Below are 16,447 nucleotides of genomic sequence, written 5' to 3'. Positions count from 1 at the left end.
TCCTGAGCCACAGAAAGTTTTTAATAGGAATGAACTGACGCTGATTCTAATACAAGCGAAACAATAGAACTGGTCAGGAAACGTTCAGGATTCATTTCACATTTCTATTGAATAGCGCGCCCAACTGTTCAAACACAAGTGACATCTGAACCGTGGTTCGACCAAACGAAGCATTTGGCGCGTCATACATCATCAACCACGTGATCTGGGCTAGTTGACACACACCCCGAAACATTGTGCCGAAACACCGAAACACTGTTTCATGAAGGTGAAGCGCCGTGTCAAACGGGCCATCCCTAATTTTCAACAAGTGAAATAGTTAAACCACACAATATTTGCAAAATTTTTAATATAACAGTTACTATATAACTTTTTAAGGAGAGAAAGGACGACAGCATTCTTAAAGTGCTCAGGGACTTGACCTGACAGCAAGGACGAGTTAATTATTGACAGGACACAGGGACCGATGGACTGGAAGACATCTTTGAGCAGAGATGTAGGCAGCACGTCGAGAGAGCAAGAGGATGACTTCATTGTATCAACTAATCTGACTAGCTCAGGGAGACAAACAGGTGAGAATGTGTCTAAAATCACAAGCCGAGGTGATCATCCTTGAGGAATTTCAAAATAAAAGAGTTACAATCACTGCTGGATGAGAAATACATTTACTCTTTATTTTCTGTCAATAAATCATATTTATCAATAAATCCTTGATTGTAAATGATGGATCTAAAGTTGAAAAGAAGTCAAAGTGCTGACTCAGCACAGATCAAAGGAGACACAGATGATTTCCTGGAATGAAGAAAACATCAAACATCATGATGTGATCTGGAACTGAGCTGTTCTTCAGAAGATCCTCCCAAACATGGAAACTGTTGCTGCAACACGTGAAGCTTTGCTTCTGTTGCTAGGTAGATCTGATGGATCAGAAGCAGACTTCTGTCAGCTGGAACTGGGGCTTCTTCCAGACCATGACATGTTGTTCAATAAAGTTCATTCCAAAGCGTGACTGATTCATGAAGTGGTTCCTTGAGCCGTGAGTTTTGCCAGCAGCAGGAATCCCTGAGAGTTAGGAGACAGTTTGTGGAGAGAGTTTGTAGATTTAGGAGAAACCAACGTTTGAAATGAAACCAAAGTGTCCTAAAGCAAAATCACTGAGCACATCTCAATGTTCCACAAACAGTCATTTTCCACAGTGGACCGTCACCACACACTTTACAAGACAGTTTCTCACAACTTTATGACAACAAATCCTGAAATTGTTCCATTCAAGGAAACATTGACTAATATTTGGATTGATGCTGTTTTCCATCTGTGTTTTCAAACCTGCATCAAGAATTAGCTCATGTTTATTGATTCACTTTCTGTGGAAGTTTGTACGGTGGCCCTGAAGTGCAAATGTGACAGACAGGGCTGTGGGTGGTGGTTTGTCCCTCATGGTGTTCCATAGTTTAGCATTCATGGCCAGCACCTGTCTGTTGAGCTGTGATTGGCTCACAAGGCTGATAAATAGCAGCAGTAGGAGTTCCATCTAGATGCTGGTTTCCTGGTTTGGCCTTGGTAGGTGAGCTTGACATGTGGACCGGTTTTACTAAAGCTTTTAATCATTTGAGTCCTTTTACTAAAGTTTTTAGCATTTGAGTTTGCAACATTTTAAAATTCTATTTATATTAACAGGTGGTGGCATGAGTTCTGACCCTGGGGCATGAGAGCAGAGTTGCCACTGCTGTTTTGCTTAGTGTTGTTAGTCATTGTTTTTTTAATGTTTTAATCAAGCTTGACACCCTTGCTTTTATCCATTTTTAAACTGTTGTGCTCATTTTTAGTAACTTGGTGTCTGGACCTGGCTGAAGGTGGCTGCCTCCTCCTTTTATCCTTATGGTAGCTGGTGGGTGCCATATATAGTACTCTGTAAGGGGGACCCCCCCCTGTTTTCAGCCCATAAATTAGTGGTGACCTGCTCAGGTGCACCTCTTCTGTTTTGTATTTTCTTTTAATCACTGTTTGGGTTGTGGTGTGTTTTTGTGTGCATTTGGGCCCTGAGCAGGTACTCCTGGTGAGGGTTTGGATCAGATCACATTTACAAATCACTGTACGCACAAACATTTTAACTATCACAACAAATTTAAAAAAGCAAAACAAATAATATAAATATAATATAATATAATATAAAAAAAACATTAAATTTTAGAAAGCAAAAAAATTTCCAGAAATAAAAATAAAAAATAAAAACACTTTTCATAAAACAACATAAAACATTTGTTAAAAATCACAATTAAAAAAGCAAAACAAATAATAAAAAATGAAAAAATAATTTAAAAAAAACAAAATTCAAAAAGCAAAACAAACCATACAAAAAAAGTAAAAAAAAGTTTGAAGAAAATTTTTTTCAGAAAGCAAAATGAAATATTGGAAAATGAAAAACCAGAACAAACCGGAAGTTGAAGGTGCTTTAGGACATCGCTGATTGGATGTTTGAGTTTTGACCGAATGTTAATGGTTTTGACCAGGAGGGAAAAGCAGACGGACCATCGAAGATGTTCTGCCCGAAGTGCGGTAAAGAATTATTTGAGCTTTCACCGAACTTTTGCAGCGGATGTGGCCATAAGATTACAGAGCAATGTTCTGTTGGAGACACCGTTCAACATTTGAGTAAGTATATGAGCGTCTTATTACCGGCGTTTGTTAGCTTATTACCGCGTTAGCTGTAATGAGTCACTGGCAAGTCAGACGTAAAAAAGAAAATACCTGAGAACTTTTATAAATAGCATCCTAAACCTGTCTAAGGGACTAATACATGATGTTAGTCTGTTTAACTGGGTCTTTTATTGTAACTTGGTTGGTTTAGTATTTCTGAAGTTTTAGCATGTGCCATGCCACATCCTCACGTGATCATCTCATATGAGTGGGGGTAAAAAAATTAGGATCTTTTACATATCCATTTTTAATCCTGGGCTTATTTCAATTTTTAACTCAGTTACATGTATGCAATTCTAATTGAGTAACAAAATGTAAAAGATGTGTACTGCCTTGTTATCCGTCGTCATACAGTGGTAGCAAGCTAGCGTACTTTTTATTTTTTATTTTATTTTATTCATTAGTCAGGTCACCCAAACATAATTTTCCTCTTCTTCCTTTTAGGACCGAAGACTGTTCAGACCAACTCAACTGCAACCTTCTGCACTTTCCAAGAATATAGAAAAAGGAAAAATGAAAGGCTGAAGTTTTCTAAAGGCAAAATGGACTTGAAGAAAACTGTGAAACAAACAGTACAGTGATCCCTCGCTATAACGCGGTTTACTTTTCACGGTTTCGCTACTTCACGGATTTGCATCGTGCATTGTGTTCTGCATTCTGATTGGCTAAAAAGTCACTCCGCTTCTTCTCTACCTGCGCGTCAATAATGTTGCAGTTTAATATGTACACGTACGTAAATCAGCTTTCCAAATTACGTACATGCAAATCATCTTGCAATTTCAAGTTTCTCTAAAACCCATAGAAAAAGAGCAACACCAACTGTCAATCACTATGTTCTTCTCCCGAACAAACACACAGCTGCACCGCGGGCTTGAGAAGGAGAAAACACTGCAGCTTCTCAGACTGAAGAGCATTGAAATACACCTGAGCCACTATTTGTCCGTTTGTACTTTGTATTTTTTTCATGATCATTTTAAATTTTCTCCCGTTTAATTCAATTACTCTCGGGTTGCGGTGGGCGGGGCTAATCTCTGCGATTTGAAGCCTTCTGTTTACATTGATGATTCAAATTATTATTTGACAGTACAGTACAGAAGTTATTTGTTGAAAAAAAAGTTTTTAAAGTAGTTTGATTTGTGAAACAAATGCTTGAGCCTGTAAAATGGTTTGTTCTTTCTTTTCAATGTATAATAGAGTATTTAATTGTATAATACTTGTTAAAAAAATAGAGGTTTCTACTTCACGGATTTTGCCTATCACGGGTTCTATCTGGAACGTAACCCCCGCGATAAACAAGGGTTTACTGTATATGTAAGTTGGCTGTGGCCTCGACTGTAAATAACGAGCTGCCTAACTGTGTGACGACATCCTCCCATTATTTCTGATGTGTATGCTATAAAGAATTGTAGTGATTGAAAAACACTGTCTGAAAAAAATCAGTAATAATAAAATTAGGTTTCGTTCTATCACATAAGAATCTAATGAATCTTACTTTTATCTAATGATTAGATAAAAGTATTACAGGAAAAAAGGGCTCTCAAAACTGTCTCCCTTTTTTTTCTTTCAGATAAATATTGGCTTGATGACCATGCAGAAAGGGGGTTTGAAGCCACAACGTGGGAAAAATGTCCCTACAAACAGATCGTGGCAACACTGCCACAAGTCTCAGGCTGTTAAAAAAATGAAGGACTTTAATAAAGATATAAAAGATGGACCTTTTGTGCTGTTGTATCCGGATGGCACAGAGGTTGTTAACATCCCTGGGACACAACGTCCCTTTACCCTTGAGGCTTATAAGCATGAAGTTGGCAGGCCGTATCAAAGGATCACTCTCTACATCTGCTTTAAGGACTTTGAAGAAGGTAAGACGTGATGTATTTGTGTAATTTGACACACATTGCCCATTTTAAATAAATAAATTCTAAGTTATAAGCATATCTGGCATAACTTTCCCCAGTTAATACCACTGCTAGTATTTGTAAGTTTATTTTCTGTTAATTTGGAAGATACCTACTCATGGTTTCTTACCAATCTTGTCTGGAACTTTAAATGACATTGTTGTTTACCAAATATGGCTTTATACTGTTAGTTGTAATTGCTATACGTATTACAGTTGGAGAACTGGGGCCTGTTTTAGAAAGGAGGTTAAGTGTAAACTCTGAGTTCATTAACCCTGAAATCAGGGAAACCCTGGGTTTTCCGTTTCAGAATGGGAGGTTTGTTAAACCAGAGAAAGCAGAGTAAGTCAAACCCGTTTCTGAAAGAGAGGTAACTTATACTCGGAGTCCGTATCCATGGTTACTTATGCTGTGAACCTAACCTGGTCGGGAGCAGGTTTTATTCTCCAAACTCAAAGTTTCTGCCGGTCCCCTCCCCTTTTTAAAGACGAAGCGGTATATTTCGCGTCAACCTTGATTGCCCACATTTCCGTCACACGATCTAAGTGACAAGAATGGCTTGTCCTTTTTTGGAGGACCCAATAGACGAGGAGGCTGCATTAATTCATAGAGAATTATATTTACCTCGTGAGAGGATGTTGAGAAGACTCGATTTTTTTGTCATTTCCCCATACGTTTTTGTGAGCGTTACCGTTTTTCGTTGCAGTCAATTACATATATACAATGAAAACAACATTAGGTATTGCTATGTAGATGTTTCATATGTCAAATATTGCACAAATTTGACCTGATTGAATTATGTTTTTATACTTCATTTTTAGCTGCTGCCATGTTCTTTTAATTCCTGCAGGATTGCATCTACATGAAAATGAAATCAGGGACATTGAATTAGATTAATGTAACAATTACTTTTAGGAAACACAATTTGCTAGCACTGCTTACTTTCTTAATCCCATATAGACCTATACCACTTGATCAATACAAGGGTAGTGTTGCAGTGTGTGTGTGCTGAGCGGGGTGCGATCCACGAGAGACAAGGGGAGGGGCGAGTGCAGGTGCAGATGGGGGGGGGCACGGAGCGTGGTATATATTGTGTGTTCGGAGGACGGAGCACTTAGTTAAATAAAGAGAAGGTGTCATTCCCAGAATAACTGTTTTGGAGTCATTCTTAATCCGCTCTGGAGGTTGAGGGTTTCCAACGGGAAGTGAACCCCGAAGGAGAATTCCCTTCAGCCCTGAAGGAAATCTCCCCTGCGCTTCTGACCACGGTCGGAAAGACGAGAGAAAAGAAAGGAGAAGTCTTCGCGCAGCGAAAGGTTCAACAGTAGACTAAAGTTCACTTTTAAAAACACAATTGCATGTATTAATATTAAACTGACCAACGTTTGCTAGAGGGGAAGGTTAACAAAAAAGTCCTCTAAACATTACCGACGTTAAATGCATTTCCCCCCCCAGATTGGTTCTGTACACTATGCAGCATTTCATGTATTTACACCAGGAATAACACTTCAAAAGTACACCTAAATATCGCCATTTTTATTTCACTCCTTACGCTATTTAAAAAGTTATTACAGCCAATATTTTATAACAATGATTTAAATGCAAACTTGCGCATTAACTTGAGCAGCTATGTTTTCCACGCTAACTGTCTCTGTTTTGCAGATGCAGCGGTGTTGCTTTTCTTCTGGAATATGTGCTCATATTCACTGTAACTCTGCAGCAGCACGTCAAGTTCAGCTGGAGAAAAATACGCAGACCTCTTTTTTTTTCACGGTTGCCATGGTGACTCGTGATATCTGTGCTCCATTGATAATGGCTTCTTATAGTCGCGGTGCGCACGCTCACCTCCGAATCAGTCCACTCAGAGTTGATTGATCTAACTCGGATCAGCTTCTCTGAAACAAAACTCAGAGTTGTTAATCTCCCGATTGACCAACTCGGAGTTCAAGTTCAACCTCAGAGTTGGTTGAACCTCCTTTCTGAAACAGGCCCCTGGAAGACTCTTCTGACTCTGACATGGAGGTTGTTATAAAAACTCCACCTGAGTTTGATCTTGCTGATACACTGGTATGTCTAATTTAGAACATTTTGGCCTTTTTTTTTGGTGGAGCACAGTAGAACTACATTAATATTTATATCTAACAAAGTGTGTGTCTTCACGTCAGCCTTGGGAGCCTCAGCATGAAAGCAGTCCTTTTTCAAATGTGACAGAAGCAGAGTAAGTTGTCATTAAAAACATTTCTCAAGCATGCTGTGTGTATGTAGTTTTGGCTTCTTATGCATTTGAATAGAACATATTGAGATATTAACTTTAGACATTCAAATTGTATATGATTAATGCCTAAATTGTATGGCAAGGTTTGAAGTTTCAATGTATCTTTTTTATAACTAAATGTGCTTTTCTTTGTCTTCAAAGGAATAATCAGGTGGAAGTTGCAGATGAAGTACAGCAAGTAATTAACTATTTTATTGTGAAAATTAGTTTGGGAGAGCTTACTTGCTAGCTTCACTGCTAACAGTTAAAACATATTTTTTGCCAATTCCATTCTATGTTAAAACACACTGATGTGCTTTTCTGTATTGAAACAGAAATAATTGAACATTTGATTTTGGGTTTGTCAAGATGCAAAGCATCAGCTTGTCCTTAATTAATGTGACAGTTTAACTATTTGTATCTGGCATTTTTGGTATTTTTTTAAAAAGCAAATCTTTTTATGGGCTCTTGAAACAAAGCTAAATTAAATATTAGGTTTTGCAGAAATTGATATCGTTAGATTGCAATCCTGAGAGTGCTTGCTCAACCCCTAGTAATCTTTTGGGACAATTTCAATTTGTAAATTATTTGTAGTCATTCTTTTTTCTCTATTTTAGGTTACGGAATTTGTTGAAAACAGAAGCAATCCAGGGACCAGCAGATGTCTCACCATCCAGAACTCCTGTTGCATGTGTGCTCACTGTAGTTATTACTTGTGAAAGAGTTGGACAAAATAATGGATTTGTACAAACAGAACATGTGTATACACACACGAGTAGATGAAACAATTTAGATGCTATATTGAATAACTATGTATATAACTTTGTTTTCATATTAATATTTATATTAATTATCCAAAGTTTTTGGTTCCTGGCAGCTAATAGGTTTTCCTATTTTATTAAGCAGATCACCTACAAAGGTCCATTTTATTAATTGTCATATAAAACCAATAAATGCATTTTGCAAGTAATTTTTTTCTGGCTTTTTTGTACAGAAAAATAACAAAAATACATAGATTAAAGCCTAATTGATCTTCCAAGGGAGAAATTCAGGTGTCCTGCAACAAAACACACACAATAAATAACAATAAAATAATAGTTCATAAAATAGCAGTTCATATCAGGCAGATTTTTTAACAGCTGTACTGAAACGTATCGAACCAAGCCCTATGAAACTCTGCATCGAAGCGAATTGAGATTTTATCGAATCGTTACACCGCTAATATTTTTTTTTTCACTCCTCAGTAACTACACAAGCCTGTTTGAACCCATTCTGATTGAGGATGATGATCATGATGAAGATCTTACTCAGAACAACAAGAAAGATCAGCTCCTAGAAGAACCTGTGTAAGTAATTTCTGCATTTGTATCTAATTGACCATCATCTGGTCCTGTAAATAATTGCAAATTGGGTGAAATCAGAATAGAATTAGATGTCTCCTTCAGAATATCATGTTTCATTTCTTTTGCAGAGACACAAATATGCAGGCGCATGAAATCATTGCCCAGTTAGCAATGGCAATTAACCACAAGAAGGTCAGCAGGTTCAACATTTGCCGGTTGGATGTATGGGACGGGGCTGTTCGAGGATTTCGACGCAACACATACTCTGACAATAATGACTTGTTCATAAAATTCACTGATGATGCTGGCTGCTTTGAAGAAGGATTGGATACAGGTGGGCCAAGGCGGGGATTTCTCACACTTCTTATGAACCACTTGAGAACACGCCCCATCTTCGATGGACCTCAAGAAAGTCGTTACATTGTATATAATTCAAAAGGTGTGTTTATTTATCCCCCAGAGAAGTGTTAGTATTTATTAGAAAACAATAGCATTTGCTTTTTTCTATTAACAGACCTAAGTAGCAATTAACAAATAATATTTCTTTGCTCTGTATAACAGCTGCCAGGGAAGATGAGTATTTTTTAGCTGGAAAGATGGTAGCAGTATCCATTGTACATGGGGGACCAGCACCACATTTCTTATCAAAGAACCTGGTCAACCACACGTTAGGGAATCCAAGTTTCAACGCCACTGTAGAAGATGTGAAAGACGAAGAGATAGGGAAAGTTCTACGTGAGGTAGGAATGACCTTAGCTCAGGAAATGGATTTACCAAGGGAACATGGAGTTTGTTTGGATTTAAACCTAGATTGCACTTGAGTGCCAAATTTGTTTTGATAAAATGCTTTCATTTATTGATTGATTTATTATCTCCTATATCTTTTTTAATGGCAAATGCCTGGTTTTTTGTTTGTTTTTCCCAGGATAAACCATTTATTTTTCTTATAGGTCCTGGAAACTGAATCAGACGAATCTTTGCAAAGTATTATTTTGCAAAACAGCACCATGTTCCAAACTGCTGGATGCCTCTGGGTCGTGAGGACTTGTGAGAAGCAGGCTTTTGTGGAGGAGTATCTCAGATGGTACATTATTGACAGGAACCACAGTTCCATTCAACGGTAAATAATTTGGCATTAATTGTCAGAAATATGTTACATTAAATTTTATAAAACTTTTAAAGCTAAGTAGTCTGTATGAAATCCATAGAGATTACAGAACAGCCGTTCACTTTAAGATATTCCAAAAATTATGAAAAAGCTAGTTAAGTAGTCTCCATGTGAGTTGAGCCAATATAAATTAGAACTCCAATATAACAGGGAAATATTTTTTTTCTTTAATTTATTTTCACTTAGTTTATATCCCCAATTATTCAAAATAATAATAGTTAGGTTGAAGACGTTTAATGTCCTGTCTAATTATTGAAAAACATTTCTGAATTCCTCGACTCCTATAATTTACCAACAAAATATGATTCAGACAAAAGCTAACAGCAATCATTAGTGACTGCTAATAGTTGTTTTCATTTATTAATAAAAATAACCCAGAAATAACCCATTCATGCTGAGTAATAACGTTTTCAAAAAATATAAAGAGATTATTTTCTTGTCCGTGTCAATTTATTACATTTCAAAATGTGTTATGTACCAGTGATGTTATGTAACCACTTTACCTCGGTGACACTATGCGACTAAAATAAGCCTGAATATATTTAACCAAAAGAAAAGGGAACTTATGGAATTTTAACATTTTGCAAAATATTTCATATTTTAACCCTTTTACAGATTTAGAGATGGACTGGCCAGCTTGGGTTTTTTCACTGCATTGCAGCAGCATTACAGTGTTCTTGCCCCAGTCTTGTGCTTTTCTTGCAAGGCCCTGACTGCTTCAGACATGGAGAACATGTTCACTCCAGATCTCAGCCCACCAGGAAGCACCAGGCGGCAGAAGGAGGCCAAAACCCTTGGATTTTGGGCAGATTTTCTGGCTGATTCAGAGGGTTTGTATAGACTTGATAGTCTCTCAAACTGATAAAAGTACTTGAATAAAGGGTAAAAGTTCTTCCTTAAATCAATGTAAACACTAAAGCACTGACTTTCTTTTTTCAGAGAAACTAACTGTTGTCTCTCTGGAGGAGTTGCTGATGTTTGCTACCGGTCTGGCTGCAGTTCCACCAGCAGGAATGATGCCAACGCCACGGATCCAGTTCATTACTGAATCACCATTTCCAGTAGCAAACACATGCGCTAACATACTTAAGCTACCACTGGTCGACACATACAGCATATTTAAGGAAAATATGGACTTTGGGATCCAAAATGCTCCAGGATTTGGATGTTTTTGAAAGACTGATTATAGTTCAGCTGCTGTTGGCATTATTTTGTAATACTACACTAAGTGAAGAAGATTTTTTTTAACCAGTTTCTTTCTTTGTTCTCAGGGCAAAATATTGTTTACTGTAAACAAAAGTTGACACATTTTAATTTAAACATTTTTATTTGAGTTTATGACTTTATAAACCACAACTGTCGTTGGGAAACAGAAAAACTTTGTTGGAAGTATTGTGGGTCTAAAACCCAGCCACGTCCTTCAGAGTTAAATAAAGTTCTATTGCAGATTCCCAGTCTTGTGGTTGTTGTAGTCCATTTTGTTGTCCAGCTTCTTGTAAGTATTGCTCAATGTCTGGATCACCACATAGGTCAGGCACTTGCCTTGCCTCATCCAGATCCCTCTCCTCAATAGCAAATCCACAGTCCCTTGAACCATATCTGCAAAAGGTAAATGTAATTATGGCCCGCAGCAAATACTTTATCTAATATAGATTGCAAATTGTCACTTCCTATTCTTCATTCATGGCATTTCAGTATATATCACCCCAAAGTTATAAATATTCCTTATTTCTGTTGGTATTGTCATGTTTATAAAATCTATGTTATTGTTGTATTTTATGTTTTATCATGAAATATGTTACATCATTCTGTTGAAATATCCATCACCTGTGAGGTAGGAGATAGAGCTCATTTGGAATCCCCCCAGGACACGATGCAGGTCTACTCCGCCGAATCCTGTGTTTGTTCCAGAGATCCCGACATTCATCCAAGTCTATTTGCAGAACATAGATGAAGCAGAATCTCAGCAAGCATTGGTGTTCATGGCTTCCATTAAAGTTTCCAGACTCTCGCAGGTCTCCAAACAAGTCCATCCAAAACTGAGACCTGGGGATACATTAAATTTCAACTGAATTAAGCTCTTGTTTGGTTATGTTATATTAAAAAAAAAGCCTCCCTTACTCTTTCGAAAGTCATGCCATTCATGAACGTCAAACAGAAAAGGGTATGAAAATATGTTTGCAAAAATTTCGATTCTTAGTGTTTAGTCTCACTATAGAGATATACCCACCTTCCTCTCCTGAAAAAAGACCACCAAGACTCAATGCGCTGGTTCCCTGTTGAAGATCCATAACTGTGACTTGATGAGCCTGCAAAATAGTGCGAGTGGGCGTGACAGAGTGTACATTGTATTGCTGCCATGGTCCCGTTCTCTGTCCCAAGGTCTGTCCGTAGTCTCATTGGTACCACACCAAGGTTCCTGAAACAGTTTATGTAATTGTGAGCAATTACAGATGGATTGTTGTTTGTTGATCCACAAACGAGCCACATCATTCTTATTGAAAAGCCATCTATACATCCTGAGAGGGCCAAGCCAAAAGGCTTCAGTTTGTCATAGCCGTCAACATGCCATATGTAATTAGGGCCCATAGAGTGATACGTGCGTCTAGTAAATCTCCTGCGACGTTTTAAATCAAGTCCTTGAGGATTCAGCTGTCGCATCAGTCTCATTACAAAATCACGCTTGACACGAAGGTTGTGTTTTTGTTTGATAACTTGCCACATGGTCCGATAGCCAAACAATTGCCCTGGGGGGTATTCCAGGAAGCATGTTTAAACTAGCCTGACTTTAAGCCTGAACTCTGGCTGAAATCCGCCTGAACTTGCTTACTCTGGGTGTGTCGGTTCCAAAAGACCGGATATGAGTTGGCGTAATCACGCTCCACTTGGTAACCCTGGGTTAACGCACGTGCACAGCAAGTACATAAAGACATTCTCAATAGATCGCCGATTTCTGGAGTCACCATGGAAACGCATGGAGAAAAAAAAGAAAGGAAAGCGCGACACTTGAGACGGAGTCTGAGGTTTTAATGACGGCGGATAGAAATTATAAGTCCATCAAAAAAGTAACACGGCTGAAAAATAATTTAAATAATTTAGTTAAACTAAATTTAGTTTATTCAAACTCAATAAATGTTTATACAACTCAAATTTACGTATTTATCTAACTAAATGTCACATTACTTCATTAATCTTTTTTCCATCTTAATTACTTATATTTCTTGAACTTTCATATGTCTAAGTTTGAGCCGGCAGATACGCTCATTTTTATAACACTAAAAAGAACGGAAAAAAATGCACGGAGTGCAAAAATTCATCACAGACTATCCCATCACCATCATTACACGCATAGGTGGTAGAGGTGCTATATAAACTCATCATCCTCTCCTTCACTCTCACTCATGGTGCAGAGACGTAAGCATAGTAGGACAAAATAGCTCGGCAAAACACGTTGAAACACAGTAAAACAGCTATACAACTAAACACATTTAGTAAAAAACCCACACTTAAACCCAAATCCGTCCAGACAGGCAAAGAAAATGATATCCCAGAATCCCTTGCGGTGCCGATCTAACAGCAGCATCAAAGTTACACCTACTTAATTGAATTAATTTGAACGAAAGGAAACTAATTGTCTGAAAACTGTGTTATTTTTAAGGTGACCTAACAAAAAAATGATTTATCTTAACTGAAGCAAATAATGAAGTTAGATCAAAGTAAAAAAGTTTATCTTTCCAGCATCCATATGTGGTCTTATCACCCTTTCATGGTGGAAAAAGTATTATCTGAGCTTCTTCATCCACTAAATCATCTTCAAATGGACACGCCATGCTGCTTCACCTCTTTGAAAACAAACTAACCTTCAACTAAACCTGCTCCGGACCAGGTTATGTTCAGAGCATGAGTTGCCATGGTAACTTGACCTACCCTGAAACACACCTCCATTTCTGGAACCGAAAACTGAGGTTATCAACTTCCTTAGCCTCAAACTTATCGTGGGAACTAGCATAACCTGCTTTCTGGAATACCCCCCTGGTCCCCGTAGCTCGGTCAAAATGGCACGCCTCACCTCGTGAAGTGGAGAAAAGTTAGTTCTTCTAAACAGTCCAGACTTTTTCAAATGCGTTTTCAATGTCCGCATACTAACAAAAGTTTCATGATTAGTACGGAGAAGATCCAGAATGACTTCGTAGGTATGTCCTGAATTAAAATATTCTTTGATAGCGGCAGCTATGTTAGAGTCACCACTTCGATTCATCTTTTGTTTATAGCGCGTCATGACAAATAACTTCTGGTTGAAAAGGTGAATAACAGTCTTTATCCAATCAGCGACGTTCGTCTATATCCTAAAGTACCCTCCTTTTCCGGTTTGTTCTTGTTTTTCATTTTCCAATATTTCGTTTTGGTTTCTCAAAACGTTTTTTTCTTTTTCTTTTTGAATTTAATTTTTAATAATTTTTTTTTTACTTTTTTGGCTTTTTGTAATTGTTAATTTTTTTTATTTTATTTTTTTTTTCTTTTTTGGCTTTCTTAATTGTGATTTTTTTTTTTTATGTTTCGTTTTTCTCTTCTCTGAAAAGTGTTATTTATTTTTGGAAATTTTTTTTTGATTTTGGAATTTAATTTTTTTAATGTTTCTTTTATATTTTTCGTTTTCTCTTCTTTTCTGAAAAGTTTTAATTTTATTTTTGGTTTTTCTAAAATGTAATGTCGTTTTTATATTATTAGTTTTGCTTTTTTAATTTTGTTGTGATAGTTAAAATGTTTGTGGGTACAGTGATTTGTAAATGTGATTTGCACTTCAGGGCCAAGGTATTTTTGTTAACCTTCCCCTCTTGCAAACGTTGTTCAGTTTAATATTAATACATGCAATTGTGTTTTTAAAAGTGAACTTTTGTCTACTGTTGAACCTTTCGCTGCGCGAAGACTTCTCCTTTCTTTTCTCTCGTCTTTCCGACCGTGGTCAGAAGCGCAGGGGAGATTTCCTTCAGGGCCGAAGGGAATTCTCCTTCGGGGTTCACTTCCCGTTGGAAACCCTCAACCTCCAGAGCGGATTAAGAATGACTCCAAAACAGTTATTCTGGGAATGACACCTTCTCTTTATTTAACTAAGTGCTCCGTCCTCCCAACACACAATATATTCCACGCACACACCTCCGCTCCGTGCTCACCCCCCCCCCCCCCCCCATCTGCACCTGCGCTTGCACGCCGCTCAGCACACACACGCTGCAACACTACCCTTGTATTGATCAAGTGGTATAGGTTTATATGGGATTAAGAAAGTAAGCAGTGCTAGAAAATTGTGTTTCCAAAAAGTAATTGTTACATTAATCTAATTCAATGTCCCTGATTTCATTTTCATGTGGATGCAATCCTGCAGGAATTAAAAGAACATGGCAGCAGCTAAAAATGAAGTATAAAAACATAATTCAATCAGGTCAAATGTGAGCATGTCATGGATGTAGGCTTTGTTGACAATATTTGACATATGAAACATCTACATAGCAATACATATCTAATGTTGTTTTCATTGTATATATGTAATTGACTGCAACGAAAAACGGTAACGCTCAAACAAAAACGTATGGGGAAATGACAAAAAATGGAGTCTAGGTCTCAAAATCATCGCACGACGTAAATGTAATGTTCTATGAATTAATGCAGCCTCCTCGTCTATTGGGTCCTCCAAAAAAGGACAAGCCATTCTTGTCACTTAGACCGTCTCTGTGTGACGGAAATGTGGGCAATGAAGGTTAAAGCGAAAAATACCGCTTCGTCTTTAAAAAGGGGAGGAGACTGGCAGAAACCTTGAGTTTAGAGAATAAAACCTGCTCCCGACCAGGTTAGGTTCACAGCATAAGTAACCATGGACACTGACTCCGAGTATAAGTTAACTCTCTTTCAGAAACGGGTTTGACTTACTCTGCTTACTCTGGTTTAACAAACCTCCCATTCTGAAACGGAAAACCCAGGGTTTCCCTGATTTCAGGGTTAACGTACTCAGAGTTTACACTTAACCTCCTTTCTGAAACAGGCCCCAGGGGGGTATTCCAGGAAGCATGTTTAAACTAGCCTGACTTTAAGCCTGAACTCTGGCTGAAATCCGCCTGAACTTGCTTACTCGGGGTATGTCGGTTCCAAAAGACCGGATATGAGTTGGCGTAATTACGCTCGACTTGGTAACCCTGGGTTAATGGGCGTGCACGGCAGGTACATAAAGACATTCTCAATAGATCGCCGATTTCTGGAGTCACCATGGAAACGCGTGGTGAAAAAAAAGAAAACGCTGTACTTCAGTGAGAGGGAGTCTGAGGTTTTAATGACGGCGTATGAAGATTACACGTCCATCAAAAAAGTAACACGGCTGCATCATCAAAAGAAAGAGTTTCTGCGTGTAGAAAAAGAGCAGACAAAGTAAACGCACGAGTTTCTGATCTTATTTCCATTTTCCTTGTGACGCACATACATATATAACTTATCCAATTTTGCCAACTTAAATGAATTACTTCTATTGGTAACAAAAAATTGAGTTAAATTTATTCAACCTAATTTCTTACGTCTATAAAACTCAATAATTGTTTATACAACTCAAATTTACGTATTTATCCAACTAAATGTCATATTACTCCAATTCAATTAATATTTTTTTCCATCTTAATTAATTAAATTTCTTGAACTCTCAAATGCCTAAGTTTGAGCCGGCAGATATGCTCATTTTTATAACAATAAAAAACGGGGGGAATAACGCACAGAGTGCAAAAATCTGTTTAAGAATGTACCTTGGTTGTCATTGCAATTTTAAGCCGTAGGGGTGCTATATAAACTAACCATCCTCTCCTTCACTCTCACTTATGGTGCAGAGACGTAAGCTCAGTAGGGCAAAATAACTCGGCCAAACACAGTGAAACAGCTAAAACAGTTAAACAACTAAACACATTTGGTCAAAAACCCACACCTAAACCCAAATCCGTCCAGACAGGCAAAGGGAATGATATCCCACAATCCTTTGCGGTGCCGATCTAACAGCAGCACCAAAGTTACACCTTCTTAATTGAATTACTTTGAATGAAAGTAAAATAACCGTCTG

The 16,447-nt window shown here is 37.7% G+C and overlaps 1 protein-coding gene and 1 long non-coding RNA gene across 7 annotated transcripts; one reads left to right on the top strand and one right to left on the bottom strand.

Annotated features, from left to right (window-relative positions):
- The first annotated feature begins 1,402 nt into the window (after positions 1 to 1,402).
- On the top strand, positions 1,403 to 10,814 carry LOC105357595 (G2/M phase-specific E3 ubiquitin-protein ligase-like). 6 transcript variants are annotated; one of them, XM_078941264.1, is made up of 12 exons: positions 1,403 to 1,560; positions 1,678 to 1,888; positions 4,265 to 4,559; positions 6,761 to 6,813; positions 7,012 to 7,048; positions 7,467 to 7,540; positions 8,094 to 8,195; positions 8,321 to 8,631; positions 8,754 to 8,932; positions 9,143 to 9,312; positions 9,976 to 10,190; positions 10,326 to 10,814. In XM_078941264.1, the coding sequence occupies exons 3-12, from the start codon at positions 4,407 to 4,409 to the stop codon at positions 10,406 to 10,408; spliced, it is 1,377 nt and encodes a 458-aa protein (XP_078797390.1). In that variant the 5' UTR covers positions 1,403 to 1,560; positions 1,678 to 1,888; positions 4,265 to 4,406; the 3' UTR covers positions 10,409 to 10,814. The 6 variants fall into 6 exon arrangements, with proteins under 6 accessions (XP_078797390.1, XP_078797379.1, XP_078797381.1 ...); XM_078941253.1 differs by having other exon boundaries at positions 10,300 to 10,814; XM_078941256.1 differs by having other exon boundaries at positions 1,546 to 1,560; positions 1,827 to 1,888; positions 10,300 to 10,814.
- LOC110013572 (uncharacterized) lies at positions 10,669 to 14,532 on the bottom strand. Its single transcript, XR_013653690.1, has 3 exons — positions 11,591 to 14,532; positions 11,188 to 11,406; positions 10,669 to 10,959 (listed from the first exon to the last, which is right to left on the bottom strand). It is a non-coding gene; the product is annotated as an uncharacterized LOC110013572 (long non-coding RNA).
- Between the last annotated feature and the right edge of the window lie 1,915 nt (positions 14,533 to 16,447).

This window comes from Oryzias latipes, chromosome 2, assembly GCF_053564925.1.
Source record: "Oryzias latipes strain Hd-rR chromosome 2, Olatipes_Hd-rR_3.1".
NCBI classification, from domain to species: Eukaryota; Metazoa; Chordata; class Actinopteri; order Beloniformes; family Adrianichthyidae; genus Oryzias; species Oryzias latipes.
Note: the sequence above shows the minus strand (reverse complement) of the source record. Positions and strands in the feature narration are given on the sequence as shown.

Bases quoted from the DNA above. Each gene is read 5' to 3' on its own strand.
- LOC105357595 (XM_078941253.1), top strand. From the start codon at position 4,407: ATGGACCTTTTGTGCTGTTGTATCCGGATGGCACAGAGGTTGTTAACA. The intron at 8,196-8,320 runs GTAAGTAATTTC...TTTCTTTTGCAG, and splicing joins CAGCTCCTAGAAGAACCTGT to AGACACAAATATGCAGGCGC. The intron at 8,933-9,142 runs GTAGGAATGACC...TTTTTCTTATAG, and splicing joins TAGGGAAAGTTCTACGTGAG to GTCCTGGAAACTGAATCAGA.